Consider the following 20847-nt stretch of genomic DNA (forward strand, 5'->3'; position numbering starts at 1 on the left):
ATACAGGCGTATTCCTTCAACCTCTACTTAACCTCATAAACTTTATCATGTGACTGCGAATTGATGGAATGTGTGGGTGAATCTGTCCTGGTCATGCTGAGCTCATGAATCTAGAGGGCATCTGCAGCCCTCGATCTGAGATTGTCTTCATGTTCCTAGGGTCTACATGGCCACAGAATGGCCATGATAGTTCAAAATATTTATCTCACACACACACACACACACACACACACACACACACACACACACACACACAGAGAGAGAGAAACACAATATAATTAAGCATTGTTAGTTTATTTTACCTGCAACTGTTTCCATATGAACAGACTGTAAAAGCTGATAATAAGAAATATTAGAAAGAATTACTGATGTCAGAACATCATGCCTTCCAATCCATCCTCCATGAACTTCTTATAAAGTGCCATAAATTTGGCCACAAACGCTTCCAAGTGATAAATGGCCTTACTTCCCAGCTGTAGACGATGCTCATAGTAAGCTGCCATCTGAGCCACTTCTCCTTTCAGTTGCCCATCACAGTTATGGAGAAGTTCTGAGAGAAGGCCCTATGGAAATGCAATCAGTAATTTTTAAAAGTAGCACATTAAAAAAAAATGGAAGCCTTACATTTCATTTTTTTAAAGCTTGTCAAGTGTTTCATTGTTGTATATGGACCAGCAGTCTTTACTCAAAAGGAAAAAGTACTTTAAGCATCACAGTTATAACATCTGCTGGCCCAGATTAGATGCTGCTGGCTGTCTCTCTACACCCTCTTTCCCAGTGTCTGTATTTCTCTGTAAGCACCCGGTGCTGCCTGTAACTGTAACGGACAGATATAGGACCCTCCATCCCCCAAAGGTTGAGTATACATTCTTCTTTGGCGCACACATCTGTGACATTCCCAAATATCACTAAACTTACCTCCGTAAAATCAAAGACAAAAATCTTATCAACTATCTTCTCAGACCACAGTGCTTTGAAAATGGAAATTAATCAAAACAGAAATAGAGAAGAACTCAAATCCTTGGAAATCAAACAACTGCACAACAAGTCCATCGATAGGGAAAATCAAAAGAGAAATCAGAGGGCTGAAGCAATAGTACAGTGGGCAGGTTAAGGCGCTTGCCTGCACACATCTGAGCCGGGTTCAATCCCCCACCATCTCTACGGTTCCCTGAGTACTACCAGAAGTAATTCCTGAGTGCAGAGTCGGAACCCCTGAGCACCATCGGGTGTGGCCCACCTACCCGAGAACAAGAGAAACCAAAAGACTGATGCAAACAAAGGAGAATATGAGAATGAAGACACGAATTACCACAGGTTACCATAATATATGAAACCGAGCAGAGAGGCTGTAAAGAAAATTAATAGCAAGAGCAAGAAGCTATATAATACCAGTAAAAAGAACCTAAAACAGAGGATGAAAACATGGCAAATTTAGGCTTAATCCCCAACATCGCGTGTGGTTCCCCGAGTGCTGTGATTCAAAGCGCAGAGCCAGATGTAAGATCTGGGCATCACCAGGCATACCCCAAAAAACAAGGGGGAAAAGGGGCAAGGAAATAATAAAACTCAGAGCAGAAATCAATAAAATGGAAACAACAACAAAAAGATGACTGAAATCAGAATTCTTTGTGAAACAAGATTAGTTAGACTCACAAAGATAAAAGTAAACGACACTAATAAACTGAATCATAAATCAAAGGGGAGAAACAACAGCAGATACTACGGAAATTTGGAAATTTTGATGCCACAAGTTAGAGAACCTAGAGGAAATGGTTACATTTTGAACTCATGACTTCCCAAGACCGAACCAGTAAGATATGGAGCATCTGAAGAGACCAAATGCTACCAAGAAAATGGAAATGGTGATCAAAATTCTCCCTCTAAACAAAAGGGTAGTCCCAGATGGGCTTACTAGCAAGTTCTTCTAAACTTTTAAAGACCTACTTCCAATCCTTTTCAGGTTCTTTCAGAAAGCTGAGGAAAGAAGAACCATCCCAATTTCTATGAGGCAACAATACCCTGATTATCAAAAGCAATGATAACACTAAAAAAAGAAAGCTATCAATTGATATCCCTGGTTAATACAGACTAATGATCCTTAACTGAAATATCAATAAACCAAAACCAACAATAAACAAAAGAATCAAACTCCATGGCTAAGTAGGATGTATCTGAGGGAGCGAGTAATATACTTAATTCAATATACATAATACACTGTCAAGAAAAGGAAAAATAAAAACTGTGATCATATCAATAGAAGCAGAGAAAGCATCAACAAGATTCAACATCTATATATAATCAAACTAAATAAAGTGGGAATAAAAAAGAACTTGTCTCAAGAGAATTAAAGCTGTTTACCATGAACACACAGCTAATCTCAACAGTGGAAAAAATAAAAGCCTTCCCTCTAAGATCAGGCATAAAATAAGGTTGCTCACTCTCATTATTTTCAATGTAGTAGTGGAAGCCTTGGCCATAGCAGTTAGGCATGAAAGAGATATTAAGGGTATTCAGATTGGGAAAAAAAAAGAAGACATAAATCATCACTATTTGCAGATGACACATTACTTAAGCCCTGAAAGACTACCAAAAGACTGCTAGAAACAAGTAAACCTATACAGTGATGTGGCCGGCTGAAAAACACACAGAAATCCACATCACTTTACATGCAAACAGTGGAACAGGAGAAACTTGAAACACATCTCATTCTCAACTGTGTATCAAAAATCAATTATCTGGTAATCAGCTTAACAAAAGAGAAGGAAGACTTACATAAAAGAACCGATAAATCACTCTCCAGGCACACTGTGCTGCTGTCTGAAGTGACCCTCCAAGTTTCAGTTCAAACACGCCTCCCTCAAAGTCATCAGTGACCTACAGGCCTGTGCCCCACTGTCATTTTATCCAGTTACTTTCTTTGTTGCATGTTTGATCTGCTGTTTTCAGGCCACTCCGCTAAAATCTAACTTCTCGTAACAGAATCTCCCCCCCACCCCCACCCCTTACCTCCACTTCTTCAACACTCTCCTAACAGTGCTTGGCTCAAAATAACTGTTAAATTAATAAGGAATAATTAATAGGAAGAGGTGACAATGATTTAAGTACTGCAGAAGTCATGTGGTCACATGCTGCGAAGTCCAAATTTTGATGGTTGTAAACAGTAAAATCATTATTCTTTATTATTTTTTACCTTCATTATTATTTCAGGAGGAATACAGTGAGTTAGAAGCTCATAAAGTCTTCCACGAACTTCAAGAAGTCTACATAAAGAAAAATATTTTCCAATTAAAAGGTAATTTTTCAAAGGATCTACTGTGCAGTTTGCATTTTACGAATTATGTTCTCAAGTTTAAGATATGTACACAGAAATTTTTCAGAATTCCAGCCATTATTCTAAAAAGTCAAAGTAGTCACTTGGTGCTGCTTGGGTCAATGATCAAAATCACAACAGCTCTCCCAATTTTCATGAAGAGAAATTTCTTTTTATACAGCACAACAAAATCAATTCCTGCAATTTTAGTCTAAACAGGAATCAGCAGTACTTCTATTTTAACAAGTTCATTTATGCATGCCAAAACCTATTTGAAAAACAGGACGAGCAGCAGCAGCTTCAAGAATTAAGTAAAACAATAATCAAGCGAAATCTTAGAAATTTATCTAATAGGTTCCCAGGAAGTAGCTCAGCAGCAGAGCAATTGCCTTGCAATTGTGAGTCCCTGCGTACAATCCTCACTGCTACAGAAAACATAACTAAAACATTTAATAACTATTACACATTGCAACATCTCTATGAAAATCTCTAAAGATATTTTTTCCCCATAAAACCAGAACAAAAATAAGAAAGTCACCATAAGAAAGATAGCACAGTAGGTAGGGTGTGGGCTTTGCACGAGGCCAACCCTAGTTCAATCCTCAGTACCTCATATGGGCACCACCAGAAGTGATCCTGAGAACCAGGAGTAAGCCCTGAGCACCAGCCTCCTCCCCACACAAAAAAAAGTCATTATCAGTATGGACATGTTTTATGAAAGTGAAAGATTCCCTGACATATGCTATGTTTCCATTTTTATCTCCTTAGAAATAATAGTCTTATATCTCCTTCACATTTTTGTTCTGGTTTTACAAACATAATGAAATACATATTTTTTCCCTAAATTCAAAATTTCTTTCCTGAAGACACTACATATCTTTTCTGAAGTGTGTGATGTTTCACTATGTGAAAACCAAAGCTTCCACTAAAATAACTGAATTACTAGAATTCAAATGAAATCTCATAAAGAATACTGAGCGCCTATTATGTATGACTAGTCACCTTACGAATCTATTTTGCTGCTGAAGTGTACCATGTTACACTACCCTAACCTTCCCACGAAGATGCTCACAGGAGCAGAAACAGTATATTTTTTTCACAATTTTCACTTAAATCAGGTAAGTTTAAATTTGGTATTGCACTCCGTATTTTGTTCCATAAAATCATCAATTATTATCTCTAAAACATAAAATATAAAACATAAAAATGGCCTCTCAGAATGAACAGGAAAGGGGAAGTAAGTTCCAGTCTGAGGAACCTTCTCCAGGATTCCCAAAGTGTTAGGAAGCCTGTTGTTCCTGAACTGAAGAAGAGCACACTGCAATTCTCCAAGTTGTCATAAATGAAACAACCAGGTAGTTGAAATCATTTCAGAGAGGTTCACAAAAAGACCAACAAAGTAAATACAAACAATAGAACAGCAAATGTACCAAGAATACTTCCTAAATTCTAGTGCTATATAGTGTCCTTAACAGAGTCTACCACTGACAGGAAGGAGCACAGACTTTTCTAGTTTCCAACCAATTATTAATAACCTCTCTGGCAGCTCATAGCGAAAAGCAAAAGCAAAGTTACATGGTAACAGAAATTTCAGTACATAAGCTGAAGCCCTGAAATGAAATTACCTGATCAATGACAGGAGAAAATCTAGAAGACTTGACGCATAGTCTCCTGTCTTCCTAGTAGGTTATGCAGCAGTTACACACTAAATATTCTTTTAAATACTATCAAGCTAGATACACTTTGCGATGTACTGAATATTAAGTCATCTAAGATCCTAAAGAAAAAGCTAAATTTCCAAGATTTATTTAAAGTATAAGTTCCATATTTACCTGTCAACAGCTTAATAAAAATCCTGATACATCAACTATTCTGAATGACTAAATTTCTAAAACTGAATGTTTTTTGAATTAAGTGATTTTGTATCTAATTAGAATATAAATGACGTGGTGTTTAAACAGCTTATCTACACTCCAAAACATGTATATCATCTTGGTGATCAATGTTTACTGTGATCTTTATATCGGTTACCTTTGCGGGGTCTGCTGACTGACTATAGCATTGGCAGTCTCCCTCAGATACACCTCCCAATCAGTTTCAGGGATTTCTTGATCTGCAGTAAAAGGATATCTACGTGAAAAAAGAATACAGTAAGTTGAATAAAAAGTACACCCACGTCCCAACATGTTTCCATGTGAACTTCCTTTTACTCACTGCTGAACTCTGCAAGCTTCACACATAAGTAGGGCTTTTCTGAGATTTCTGCAAGACTTCTCTGCAAGTCTCTGAGCCAGCTGTGGAGGCAGAGTCAGACCTTCCTTCTTGCACACAGTAGATAACACTTGGCAAATCTACAAACAACAAAAATAGGCAACGTGTCCAATAGCATGCTGGATTATAATATCTAGATATTTTTCTGTCACTCTCCTGCCCTCACCCACATGCCACCTACAGTCATTTGGCAAGAAAACTAGTTCTCAAAGAGAAAGCGACTGGCTCTGCATTTGGTAGACCTGGTTCAAGCTCCAAACAAGCCAGTCTCCGTGGGGCAGCAGAGACTAGGAAGCACAGGGATCCAGATCAATGGCAAGGATACGGCTGACAGGACTATGCTGAATTCTGCGTGACTAAAAGGTATTATTTACATGCCTGAGACATGAAGAACGTCTGCAGAGGGGATTATCTGTAGCACAGCCTGCCACAGAAGCCCTTTCAGCTGCATTTTATCCAAAACTTTTCCAAGCGAAGCTTAGGGTAAATCACTCCTGGCAACTACATAATGCCACATATTATTCCTACTTCACATTAATAACCCCAAATCTATTAACAAGGTAAAGGTAAAGGCCCTCCCGTTGATCGTCGATTTGCTCGAGCGGGCCCAGTAACGTCTCTATTGGAGACTTTGTTGTTACTGTGTCTGGCATATCGAATACTCTCGGTAGCTTGCCGGGCTCTCCAAGAGGGGCGGAGGAATCGAACTCGGGTTGGCCATGTTGGCCGCTTGTAAGGCGAACGCCCTACCCGCTGTGCTATCGCTCCGGCCCTATTAACAAGAAATCTTATTAATTATTGTGAGAAATTAAATATTTTTATTAATAGCCATAAGAGGGATAAAGAAAGGAAATATGTAATTTCAGACTAACTGGTCCCCTAACTAAAGACCTGGTATGCCTCCTTGAAAAACCTTTTTTAATCAGGTTGAGGGAGAAGACACTATAGACCTTATCTACTATAATTAAATTTATAATACCTACTTATTAAAAGAGGCAATTCAAAGAGAACACTATATATTTCATCTGACTATATATACACAGTAATAAAGACATATGCAGTGATACATTATAGATATCTCTATGCATCTTTGTATCTACATACTGATTGGCATCCAGGTCATACTATTCCTGAATGACCCATCTACTACGCTCCTTTACGAAGACACACTTGAAAGGAATATCTACATGGTACCCATAGCACCTGACCTGATTTTCACTGACAAGTGTAACATGACTTACATCTTCAATGCTTGGAGCGGGCACCCGAACTGCCAGGCATCTACTCCGAATGGGTGGGATCACCTTCGATGTGGAATTGCAGCACAAGATCAGTCTGCAGGTGGACATATACTTTTCCATGGTTCTGCGCAAGGCATGCTGGGCATCTTTGCTCAGTTTGTCAACCTCTGTCAATAATACCACTGAAGTAGCCAAGAAAAACAAAACAAACCTTAAATTAAGTGTCTTGCTCCTTCTCTTCCTGGTTATTCAGAGGAAAATCCGAGCCCGATCAATAACTGCTCTCTTTGGCAAAGGCGTAGATAAAATTTATAGTTTTGATGGGAAAGACTGTTCTGTAATCACATAAACCTAAGAAATATCCAACTAACTGAAGTCTAAGAGGTAATTTTGGAATGTGAACTTCAGTATCAACTTTAATGTATTTAGATACAGTAAAAACCATCAAAAATGTACTGTGCTACATTACCCAAAAATATTGTTCTTTCAGGAGCTCATTTTCATGGAACAACTAAAACTGTAAAATGTCACAACCTCCAAAGTCAAAAACCCACACTCAACTCTTAACTCTCCTAGACCTATTACTTTAATTACTAACATAAAGAGTTAAACATATTCTGTATGTTGTATATATTCTACAATCTTACAATCGAGTCTAGATTAACTAGATTAGATCAATCTTACAGTTAAGATTAGATTAAAACTGCAACTAAGAATAGAAAAAAATTAAGAAAAGTAAATTTACGGTGGGCTGGAGCGATAGCACAGCAGGTAAGGCGTTTGCCTTGCACGCAGTCAACATGGCCGACCTGAGTTCGATTCCTCCACCCCTCTCGGAGAGCCTGGCGAGACCGGCAAGCTACCGAGAGTATCTCGCCTGCATGGCAAAGCCTGGCAAGATACTCGTGACGTATCCAATATGCCAAACATAGTAACAAGTCTCACAATGGAGACGTTACCGGGCCCACTCGAGCAAATCGAAGAACAATGGGAGGTCAGGACAGGACAGGACATTCATGGTACTTTATTGATACATCAAATTATGTTTTCTGCTTACAAAAAAAAAAAAAAAAACAACCGTGTGTTCAACAAACCCAGAAGGTTCAAGGGCTAACTGTATTTAAAAAAAAAACACTGATGCAAGAGATAAAGTCGTTGAGGCATACACTGAAATTCCACCTGGTCAACATAAAGGTTTTGACTTTGTGTGTTTCAGGAATAATATGTTGGTAGGGACTGAATCCAACCTCTTATTTTTCGTTATGCTAAATTATTTTCAGATGATAAAAGTGGTAGCTTCGTATCTGAATCTTCCATAAAAACAGAACTAAAAATTCCAAACCCAAAACTCATGGACTACATTTTTATCAAAACCAACAGTCAAGCTTTACCTAAGAATCCAAAATATGAGCAAGTGAGAAAAAGCAACTACATGAATAGAAGTGGAAGTTATCCAATAAGTTTCTGACGGCCTGTAAGACAGAAGCAGTCCCTATGACCACAAGAGTACGCCAGAAAGCAGAACTGAATGATCTGAGGACAGCATCCACAGGGATCAACTTGTCTGTGAGAAAAAAATGAACCTGGCCAGTAAACTGAAAATTGTAAAGTTCCCTTCCAAAAATACTTCAAATGAGGAGGAATTCTAGCAACAGAATACATATTGAACAAAACAGAAAAAAGAAACGAAGCAGGGAGACTGATCCCAAAATACGACAAGGATTGCCAAACAAAAGGAACCAGGCCAACTGATACGTAAATAAAAATCTCTAGGAGGCAGAAAATAGCAATGTATTTTTAAAAGTTTACACATTATATCTAAGTGAGATTTACTAGAGAAATGCAAATATGTTTAATTAGAAAATCCAGCAATATAATCTAAATTACTAACAGAGTAAGAAGCCAAGGTCATTAACACCACACTTTTGGAAATACAAAGCATGTGGAAAAAATTTAATACACATTCATATGTACCTCCAAATAAAAATTGCCTAGATTTTTGTCATGATCAAACAGATATAATGAAGCCAAAAGTCTAGCAACTAAATCAACAGGGAAACCATCACGATTACTATCTAACGATGTCTACTAGGGCTGGAGAGATAGTTGACCCGGGTTTGATCCCCAGCACCCATATGGTGCCCCATGCCCACCAGGAGTGATCCCTGAGCAGAGCCAAGAATAAGCCCTCAACACAGCCAGATATGGCCCAAAAACAAAAAAGAAAAAAATAAGTCTAATATCTCTACTATTACTATTATTATCTAAAAATATCTGATTATCTTCACTACTACTAAAAACTATATTGGATGTGCAAACATAATTAGACAAGAGAAAGTTGAATACCTGATATCTTGATCTGTCTTAAAAAAGAGAAAAGTAATGTGCACACATATGGTATTTATTTTTAAAAAAAAGAAAGACTGCTGCAAGCAATATAGTAAGTTTAAGATAACAAGCATTATCAACAGTCATCCACGAAAACAAAGAAGGTTAAAAAATATAGAGAAGATTTCATTTACAAGAGTGAAAGGAATGTAAATTTATTTTGAAATGGGGGAGCTGGAACAAAAACAGGCTGAAATTCCAAAGGCAGCTCACAAAGCAATACAAAGAGCAATAAAGAAAAAAATCGTATTAAGGAAAAAATAAAATAGAAACTATTTTCTCCACTGAAGCTGACAATTAAAAATATCCACAATGTTGATGTCAGAGAAATAGATGTCTCAAATACAAGATGCAGTATAACAATACTTTCAGAAGAATTTCAAAAGCATTAAAATGTTTACAAATCTATTATCACAAATTCTTCTCTAGTAATGATATACTTGTGTAGAAAGGGGGGATACAGAAAAAAATGTGGATAGTCTCTAGTTGGTGGAATTACAGCTCATTTAACTTTCTTTTTCTTTCAATATTTGGTAACAACCTTATTTCTAAGTGATTTTTTTAAAAAAAACCACTTTTATAAATCAACTGATTTACAAAGTTATTGATAGTTGAGTTTTAGACAAGTAATTTTCTTTGCTTTGTTGGTATTTTGTCCACACCTGGCTGGGCTCAGGACATAGTCCTGGTTCTGCACTCAGGGATCACTCCTGGCCAACTCAGGGATCTTATGGGGTGTCAGGAGTGGAACCCGGGTCAAACATATTCAAGGCTACGTTCTACCTACTGTAATATCACTCCAGCCCTTATGTTCTAATAAGGGTTGCTGCTGTTGCTATCCTGGTTCTACAACAGAAAACTGGTAGCACAATCTTTTTTCCACCAAAATAACTATGTGGTATATAGCTATAGCTATGTGGGGCACCACCAAAATTCAGTGTGTTTAAAACCTAACGCCCTTGAGGTATCAGGCCTCTTTTATATGGAAGAGGAAAAAAGATATTATGTTTTCCATAGAAACAAGTTAATAAAGATTTGCTAAATACTGTATCAAGTGATTCATTAAATTTTTTTAAAAAAATGATATTTTCTCTTAAACACCACCTACAATTTGAGTATCTGCCTCTTACAAAGAATCTTTTATGTACATACCTTTAAAATCTCTTTGAGAATTTGTTTCAAGTTGCTGTGATTGTGCTACTGTCTTTAACATCTCCTGAATTACTACTCGATCACTATTTCCAGCATCACTGTATTAAACAACAAAAAAATTAAACATACATGTAAATACTTAGAAAGTGCTTTCCACTAATGTTATTTTTAAAAAAAGAAGTTATTGAATGGTTACTATTTAAGTCAAAAACACCCAATGATATTCATAAAATTTAAAAAAATAACCGAGGATCATTGGAAATGATATCCTAATATCCCAAAATTCCAATATCCAATTACAACCTGATCAACATCACCAAAAACGCTAAACATGCAATTATAAACTTATTTTTTCAAAAAGCAATCACTTAATCACTTCACTTAACTTCCCGTTAGTCGTCGATTTGCTCGAGCGGGCGCCAGTAACGTCTCTATTTGTACCTGTCGCGTGCTAGTGTAGCCCAATGGCATCTCTTCGCTCCGGGAACATGGAGGGCCTCAAACCGATTGTTCATGATCTTGACAAAGAAGTCTGACCATCTGGTAGGTGGGCGGCCACGCGGTCTCTTGACATCCCGTGGAATCCAATCAGTAACAGCTCTAGTCCAACGGTCGTCTTTAAATCTCATTACGTGACCAGCCCATCTGATTTTCGACACCTTGGCATATGAGACAGCGTCCCTGATCCTTGATCGTCGACGGATGTCAGAACTCCGGATTCGTTCTCTCATTTGAGTGAAACGTGATACTCCAAGCATAGCTCTTTCTATTCTTCTTTGGGAGACCTGAATGGCGTTCTCATCTTGTTTGCGTAGGGCCCAGGTCTCTGAGGCATATGTTAATACAGGAAGAACAGTGGAATCAAAGAGATGTGCCCGGAGCCGGAGGTTCTTCGTCCTCTTAGCTATTTCTTCGACGTTCTTGAAGGCGTTCCAAGCCGCTCTCTTCCTCCTGCGCAGCTCGGGTGCCAGGTCATTTCTCATGTTGACCTCTCGACCTAGGTACACATAGCTGTTGCATTCGGAGATGGTCGTTCCATTGAGAGCTATCATCCTCCAGAACGGCAATGGAGAAGATTATCCATGACTTCTACTCAAATCTCTTCGATAGCCATGTCCACTTGCCGACATACCAAATTCCACAGGATGGGTATGTCGTTCCTAACGTTCTCCCTTCCGAAATCCAACACGCCATTTCGTTGGTAAAGAAGCAAACAGCACCCGGCCCAGACAAGGTCAGACCTGAACACCTGAAGAACCTGCCGTCAGTACTCATCAATACACTGGCTCGGCTCTTCACTCGCTACCTGTCTGAATGCAAGGTTCCGTCCCAATGGAAAACCAGCAGGACCGTACTACTGTTCAAGAAGGGAGACATCCATGACACTGGCAACTATCGCCCGATCTGCCTATTGTCTGTCATCTACAAGTTGTTCACTCGAGTCATCCTAAATAGGATTGGCAGAACACTAGATGAAGGACAACCATGCGAGCAAGCAGGGTTCCGCAAAGGATTCAGCAGCATCGACCATATCCACACGATAACCAAGCTCATTGAGGTTTCTCGGGAGTTCAAGATGCCGCTCTGCTTAACGTTCATTGATTTAAAGAAGGCCTTTGATTCTGTTGAGACGGAAGCGGTCATTGAAGCCCTAGCCAATCAGGGCATTCAAGCCCAATACATCAGGATCCTCCGTGAGCTGTATTGCGGATTCACTACCAGGATCTCACCATTCTACAAAGAAGTGATCGTTGATGTCAAGAGAGGGGTGCGGCAGGGTGATACCATTTCACCGAAACTCTTCAGTGCCACCCTCGAGAACATCATGCGACGACTGGAATGGGAAGGAATGGGAGTGAAGATAGATGGTCGGCAACTACACCACCTCCGCTTTGCTGATGACATTGTTTTAATAACACCAAACATCAGCCAAGCGGCACAAATGCTGGCCAACTTTGACCGTGAGTGTGGAAAGGTAGGACTACAGCTGAATCTTACGAAGACAATGTTTATGAGAAACAGCCTTGTTCCTGACGCCCCATTCGCTCTCAATGGAACGACCATCTCCGAATGCAACAGCTTCAAAAAGCAATACCAACAAGTTTATCAAACACTTCAGATATTCTGTATGTATTGCATTTAATATCTAATTATAACTAGTTTCTTAATTATCTCCAAATATTAACAATATAGATAGGGTAACAAGAAAGTTAATCTCAATTCTTTTCCATCCCCCAAAGAGCAAAACTTTTACAAGCCTCAACCAACTCAACTCCTAGCATTAGTAAGAAACTGATTCAGGGAAGGGTAAGGCTACACAAATAAAGATACAAAATGAAGCTGTAAGTGGCTGACTTTTTGTTGGCATTATCATATTAATGTCTTAGTACTAATAGTCAAGTACCTTCACAAGCCAAGTCACCTAGACTGTCAATACCAAACAGCTTTAAAAAAAAAAAAACACATTAAACTCTAATTGTCTATTGTCCTTGCTACAAAGAAACTCACAAGGGGATAAAAAAAAAGTCAGTTTCAGTTAATTTTTCCAAAGAGTTATCACGTCTTTCTCAATTCTCTAGTAGATCAATATACCTCGTGTTTCTTTTGATAACATTTCCAGGTCAAGAATTCAAAGTACTGGGTCTGGAGCAGGTAGGGAGTCTTTCTTGCAAGCAGTCACGGCCAAACCAAATTGAATTCCAAGGAACTCATATAGTCCCCAGAGCCCAGCAAGAGCGATTGCTGAGTTCAGAGTCAGGGGAAAGCCCTGAGCACTGCCAGGGGTAGCCCAACAGCAAAAAATAACATCTAATTAAAAATAAATTTAAAAAAAATTTTCCAAGTATTTCTTTTTGTCTACAGAATTAACATTATCTCTACTTCTAAAAGGCGAGACCTTTAACACCAACCTTATTTTTTCTTTGACATATCTGGGTTGTCAATTAACTTTTTTGAGGACTAAATAATCCATTTAAATACTCTCATATATTGCCTGCTACTGAGTGAAAATGAACTGTACATTCTGCTCCTCTTACTCCAACCATGAACAGTGTTCATCCAAAATATGAGTTCACTCTGGACTCTGTTCAAAGTTACCTTTGCCTGGATTCTATTTTGCTTCAAGAAAGAATCAGCTCACAGACTCCTTTAGTCTTCTGCAGCTTTGCTCCCAATACAATCATTTACATACAATTTAGTTAAGGACTTATTAACTGCTGTGGAATGGGCTTTCAAGGTGCTATCCAAAAAAACCCTTTATTATCAGATAATAGATAATAGACACTGGCTGGATTATTAAAATAAGCTCTAACCAAGATATGGAAACAAAGGAAGTGGTGATATTTCCCTCAGTTCAGATAAGTACTTTTATGGGGGGGGGGGGGGCAGGAGGGCTATAGCACCATACTGGCAGTACTCAGGGATTACTCCCAGTTTTGTACTCAGTAGTCATTTTTTTTTTAAATTTTTATTAGTGAAACACCATGAGGTACAGTTGTAGATTTACAAATTTTTGTGCTTGGGTTTCGGTTATACAATGATCAAATACCCATCCCTCCATCAGTGCCCATCTTCCGCCACCATGGATAACATCCCTCCCTCCCCATCCCCCGCCCCCGCCATGGCGGGGCATTCCCTTTTGTTCTCTCTCTCCTTTTGGGTGTTGTGGTCTGCAAAAGAGGCATTGAGGGGCAAACATGTTCAGTCCATAGTCTACTTTCAACATACATCTCCCCTCCTGGGAGGATCCTCCAAACACCCTTTATTTGGTGCTCCCTTCTCTATCTGAGCTACCTTTTCCCCTAGAATGCCCGGCTGGCCTCTAAGCTATGGTGTAATCCTCCTGGTGCTGATCTCAGCTATTCTTGGGTATTAATCTCATATTTTGTTTCAGTAGTCATTTCTAATAGTGCTTAGGGTACCATGTAGTGTTGGGATTCTACCCAGAACTATCTCTCCAGCCCAAGATATAAACTTTTTAGATATACTTTGCTTATCAGTTCCAATGAACGGAATTTAACAAAAACTAACTCATCATTCAATATAGTTTGTACAAAACACTAAACTGTAAAAAGCAAGATAATTTGATGAAATTATTTAATGCAGAGCTCTCAGAGAGAAGAAAAATGGAAGGTTCTAAGCTCCGTATTTCAGAAGACAGTTTTACTGTTAATTTAAAAAATGTTCTTAAAAAAATAACATCTGAGCATCCCTACTCCCTACTTAAAAAAAAAAAAAGCCTGGACAATTCTACTCCCTACTCTAACTGCTTATTTCTTGGCCTGGAGTGGCAGTATAAAGGGTAGGGTGCTTGGGTTCTATGCTTGGTATCCATATTGTCCCCTAAAGGAATAATTCCTGAGCGCTGAGCGAGGAGTAAGTCCTGAGCACTGTTGGGTGTGGCCACCCTTACCCCCCAACAAACTAAAAATGCTTTTTTCTAGAAACTTACCTGGGATTAACTTCAAGATGGTAATTGCTTGCAATAGTGCTAATTTCAATTTTCTTTTTAGATGGAGTCTATTGGGAAAAATCAAGACTTAAAAAAATGTATCCTTTGGCTATTTTATCCACCATTCTATCTTTATTAACTCCAATGATATCATACATGTTTTGTGATTACTTTTTTCCTTTAAGTCCAGTCGTCTACAAAACATTCCCATTCATCATAGCATTATAACACGCTACATACGTTCTTTCACCTTTTTCATAACTCACAAGAATAAGCAAATACAAACATATTCCTATAGCTATATTAAAAGTTCATACTTTAAATTCAATCTATTTAATGTTTTAAGTCTTTTACTCATCTAGAATTAATTTTTATAAATTAGTCAATTATTTTCTAAAAATAAAAATAAATTAGTTTTCTCTGATAGAGACAATTTTCTTACTAAATCCCCACAAATTTTACAAGAATTTCCATGTCTATCCCATCAGCCCTGCATGCTCAATTTCTAAACACAAGCCAATCACATTAACCTACAATCCATTTAAAATTTCTATTAATAGCACCACCATCAATCCATCAACTCCACACCTTTTCTGCAACTATGTGAACTACCTATTTATCCACAGAAAATGAACAATATACCTATACTATAAAGTTAGCTTTAACTTCAAACTATTTTGCTAAAGATGTATACGTCATGTATGTGTAAACACACACAGTCAACGCAAATTACAAATTACTGATGAAGGTGAGCCAGAATAGATGACAAGAATTCCCTAAACTCTCAGTATCATTTCTCTCTCCCAGTCAATCAGCTGCCCAATCTTGATTAAGTAACCTAATTCCACAAAAATACATTATTCTCAAAATCTTTCTGTTTCCCCCTGTACCCTCTGTAGCTCTCAGAACAATAAACTTTAGAAACTTGAGTGCTAACTCCATCTGAGAAACTGATTTACTAGGTAATATGAAATGAACCTGCCACCTATATTTCACCAAGTACTTATTTTTTTGTATTTTCTAGCAACTAATTTTTGTCTGGCTATAGTTAGGGTTAGCTCTCATTCCTGTGTACCGGGATCATCTGTGAGATCAACACTTAACTCACGCAGGAAGCAGCAAGGCAAGGGAGTGTACATACCCTTCAAGGATAGAAGACCCCTGCTATAACCCATGGGAAATCAAAGAAAAATGCTTACCGTGATGGTCTGATGTTCAATTCTCAGTTTTTCCACTCCAACACCATAAAGTTCACGTAGAATACACATAATTCTAGTCTTTTTTCCAGCACCTGAAGGTCCATACACTAACAGATGAGGAAAGTCCCCACACTGAACCTGAAATACAAGAGAACATTTTCCCTAACCGAATAACCACTCTCGGTAGAATTAAACTACTTACAAATATTTTTCATCTCTACTCCCGAAATTCCAAATAATCATATATGTATATGAGCAGATAGAGATGTTTCAATTAACTCTCAAAAGTTGACTATTCCTCTAGCAATAACACTCTGTAACTTATGTACCTAAAAGTACACGCAGAACAGAGTATATTAATCACTTAATCACTTAACTTCCCGTTAGTCGTCGATTTGCTCGAGCGGGCGCCAGTAACGTCTCCATTTGTCCCTGTCGCGTGCTAGTGTAGCCCAATGGCATCTCTTCGCTCCGGGAACATGGAGGGCCTCAAACCGATCGTTCATGACCTTGACAAAGAAGTCTGACCATCTGGTAGGTGGGCGGCCACGCGGTCTCTTGACATCCCGTGGAATCCAATCAGTAACAGCTCTAGTCCAACGGTCGTCTTTAAATCTCATTACGTGACCAGCCCATCTGATTTTCGACACCTTGGCAAATGAGACAGCGTCCCTGATCCTTGATCGTCGACGGATGTCAGAACTCCGGATTCGTTCTCTCATTTGAGTGAAACGTGATATTCCAAGCATAGCTCTCTCTATTCTTCTTTGGGAGACCTGAATGGCGTTCTCATCTTGTTTGCGTAGGGCCCAGGTCTCTGAGGCATATGTTAATGCAGGAAGAACAGTGGAATCAAAGAGATGTGCCCGGAGCCGGAGGTTCTTCGTCCTCTTAGCTATTTCTTCGACGTTCTTGAAGGCGTTCCAAGCCGCTCTCTTCCTCCTGCGCAGCTCGGGTGCCAGGTCATTTGTCATGTTGACCTCTCGACCTAGGTACACATAGCTGTTGCATTCGGAGATGGTCGTTCCATTGAGAGCGAATGGGGCGTCAGGAACAAGGCTATTTCTCATAAACATTGTCTTCGTAAGATTCAGCTGTAGTCCTACCTTTCCACAAGGTTCCATCTCAATGGAAAACCAGCAGGACCGTACTACTGTTCAAGAAGGGAGACATCCATGACATTGGCAACTATCGCCCGATCTGCCTATTGTCTGTCATCTACAAGTTGTTCACTCGAGTCATCCTGAATAGGATTGGCAGAACACTAGATGAAGGACAACCATGTGAGCAAGCAGGGTTCCGCAAAGGATTCAGCACCATCGACCATATCCACACGATAACCAAACTCATTGAGGTTTCTCGGGAGTTCAAGATGCCGCTCTGCTTAACGTTCATTGATTTAAAGAAGGCCTTTGATTCTGTTGAGACGGAAGCGGTCATTGAAGCCCTAGCCAATCAGGGCATACAAGCCCAATACATCAGGATCCTCCGTGAGCTGTATTGCGGATTCACTACCAGGATCTCACCATTCTACAAAGAAGTGATCGTTGATGTCAAGAGAGGGGTGCGGCAGGGTGATACCATTTCACCAAAACTCTTCAGTGCCACCCTCGAGAACATCATGCGACGACTGGAATGGGAAGGAATGGGAGTGAAGATAGATGGTCGGCAACTACACCACCTCCGCTTTGCTGATGACATTGTTTTAATAACACCAAACATCAGCCAAGCGGCACAAATGCTGGCCGACTTTGACCGTGAGAGTATATTAGAAAGCAAGAATTCCCAATACGACTGACTTCAAGACTCTGCTAAGAACCTCCTCAAAAAAAAAAAAAAACCTGATCGATGACTGGACATAATCCATAAGATGACTGGAAAATTGAGATCCATGTGTATCATTAGTTAAGTTTCTTAAGACTGTCCGAATGTACAGTACTGAACACACTGTTTATATGTGAAATAAAGAAAAACTGTGCGGGGCAGAGAGACAGAAATAAGGAAAACAGCGTATTTAAACGCCACTGCAGGCATCTGAGACTTGATCTTGTTGGGTCTCCCCTTGAAAAGCCAAGGTCACTTCTGTTAACCCACCAAGGGAGAGAGGAAGATGACGCTCTCTCTCACGAATCCATTGCTGAAGCCTACTGGGGAAGCTTATGGAGGAAAGCAGGTCATTAATTCCCTGGCATGTCTAGGGCCAAGACACAGGGAGCCAAGTTCCCAGTCTACTGAGTGGTGTCAGCAAAAAGCAGCCATCAGAAAACGCAAGGAGAGTAAGTTAGAAGCCAGTCTGTCACACTGAAAGTTAAATCTCAGGGGAGGGATAGGGTGGTGCTATTTTCTCTTTTCAAAGGGGCAGGTAATTCAACAGTCAGACTTGGGCTTCAGCGGGAAGAAGACAACAGCAATACTGAAAATGCAACCTCAACCTCCGCTGCATCACATCTTGTCAGCAAAAGTTCTATAAACAGATGAAAAGTATAACAGAAGTATTCATAGTGAATTTCAATACACACATTAAAAAACACGTTGCAAAAAATAAAAATCTCAGGAAAGTGACAATTTACTTAATACAGAGCATGAATACCAGCAAGTGTTCCACAACTACTATTCTTAAAAATATTAGATCTAGGGCTGGAGCGATAGCACAGCGGGTAAGGTGTTTGCCTTGCACGCAGCCGACCCAGGATCCCATATGGTCCCCTGAGCACCGCCAGGGGTAATCCCTGAGTGCAGAGCCAGGAGTAACCCCTGTGCATCACCGGGTGTGACCCCAAAAACAAAACAAAACAAAACAAAAAAACACAACATTAGATCTAAACTAAAGGTGATGCTTTCAATATTTATCTTTTTTAGTTTTTAAATGCAACAGTAAACAGGTGAGTGCTTAAAAGAGAAAATCTATTTTGGGGGCTGGACAGACAGTACATCTGTTAGGGCACTTGCCTTGCAGGCCAACTTGGGTTTGATCTAGGCATTCCGTATGGTCCCTGGGGCATGGCCAGGAGTGATTCCTGAGTGCAGAACCAAGAGTAACCCCCTGAGCATTGCTGGGTATAGGCCAAAAACAAATTAAAAAAACAAAACATTTATTTTAGCATATCAGCATAAGTTTTTGTTCAAGATGTTCCAAATTCTGTACCAGGCCATAGGAAATAATAAGAAAAAGTCAAAGTTATTGTAGGAGAAAGCAATTTGTTAGTTTAAACTAGAAGGACTATTAATGATCGAAAATAACTACAGAAAGAAAAAAACCGTTCGTCTCACATTCCCAACTTTTCTGATGACTTTCACAGGATGAATTTCCTGTTAACTCTCAGTCCTACAAAGTATACTTAATGGTAGCTGAAATTCTGGGGGGAAGTGAGTATCGGAAACTGAACGAAATCAGTTTCATCAGCGCACGGAAGGAATAGACAGGGCGCCAAGAGGAGTGACAGGGGCCAGAGAGACCCGGAGGGGAGTCTGCTTGCCTTGCGGGCGGCTGGCCCGGGTTCAAATCCCCAGTGCCAGCGCCCCGCCAGGCGTGATGCCTGGTGGGCTCAGGGCCATGAGCAAGCCTCGAGCACAGCCCGGCATGATCCAAGCACCACCGCTTTTCCTTTTTATCTTTAAATATAAAAAGGGAGTGCGTGAACAGCTTCCACAAGTTCCAGTCGCTTTTCTCGAAACAGCGGGCGCTTTGAGCAACCAAGTGGGGGAGGAGGGAACTCGGGATGGACACCGCCTCTCCTGGCTTCCCGTGGACGAGACACCGAGGAGACCCTGTTCCAACCGATCTGATCCGTGGAAACGGCCACGGGAAAGCGCAAACCCAACCAACGCCCCACTGCGAATGCGTCGGTCAACAAACCCATCAAGGGCTCGGGTGAGCGAGGGCGAAAGCACCGAAAGCCGCTTCGACGCAGCAGCCACCGGGCGAAGGAGGCCCCGCGGCGCCGCTCCCGGTGGCTCCCAGCGCCCCGCCCGGCCTCCGAGCAGCCCCCGCCGGGCACGCGGGCCCCCGCGGGGCGCCCCAGGCCACCCCCAGGCTGGGGCGCGGGCGCGGCGCTCCCTCGGCCCGGGCCGCGCCCCCCGCAGACCCCGGCCCGCGCGCTCCGCTCGCCCCTGCCCGAAAGGCTCTTCGCCCCCCACGCCCGCGCGCAGCGTCCCCCGGGGCTCCCCGGCCCGAGAGAGCCGCTCACCAGGTTGCGCAGCTGAGCCGCCTGCTCCTTGTGGTAGTCCAGCCGCCCCAGGGAGCAGGGCCGGTACTTGTCCACCCAGAGGCTCATGTCGCCGCGCGTCCCGGGCGGGAGGGTGGCGGGCGGGGGCGGTCAGGGCTTGAAAATCCCGCGCGCGCGCGTCCGCCACCCGGACGCCGAGACGCGTCTCCCCGCGGGGGCCCGGCCGTCCTGACGTCACTTCCGGCCTCGGCCGCGGGAACCGCCGCTTCGCGCCGCTCGGACTACGGACGCCTGGAGCGGGCAAAATTAACCACGCGCGGGCTTCGCTGTTTTCGTCCCGTTTCCTTTCGTGTCCGTTGTAATCTCCAGAATGATAAGCAAGATTAAAACCTGGGACCCGAACGTTCTGGGAATCAGAGTCGCTGTCGTGAAGGAACCACTTCGTTAACTACACTTATTCTTTTCAAAGTTCATTTCTTTCTGCGGAAACCTGCAAAGGACTGTCCAGACTGAGCTCTGATCTTGGCACGAGAATACGAAAAGTTTGGAGCTCCCCTCACTTGGTCGGAGTCTGAGGAAGCTTTATTGAAATTCAAATATTTTAAATTAAAAATATCAACTCTTCACTTGCCTTCCATTCCTCAAGATCCTGTTTGGATTGGGAAGG

General features: G+C 41.0%; 1 protein-coding gene across 1 annotated transcript; it reads right to left on the minus strand.

Annotated features, from left to right (window-relative positions):
* Window positions 1-273: 273 nt before the first annotated feature.
* On the minus strand, window positions 274-20302 carry RFC3 (replication factor C subunit 3). The gene is made up of 9 exons (XM_056107951.1): window positions 20202-20302; window positions 16015-16152; window positions 14816-14883; window positions 10366-10463; window positions 6826-7007; window positions 5528-5664; window positions 5345-5443; window positions 3194-3263; window positions 274-563 (listed from the first exon to the last, which is right to left on the minus strand). Exons 1-9 carry the CDS (start codon window positions 20286-20288, stop codon window positions 372-374), a joined length of 1071 nt encoding a protein of 356 aa, XP_055963926.1. The 5' UTR covers window positions 20289-20302; the 3' UTR covers window positions 274-371.
* Window positions 20303-20847: the final 545 nt, after the last annotated feature.

Source organism: Sorex fumeus, unplaced genomic scaffold (assembly GCF_029834395.1).
Source record: "Sorex fumeus unplaced genomic scaffold, SorFum_2.1 ptg000183l, whole genome shotgun sequence".
Classification (NCBI taxonomy): Eukaryota; Metazoa; Chordata; class Mammalia; order Eulipotyphla; family Soricidae; genus Sorex; species Sorex fumeus.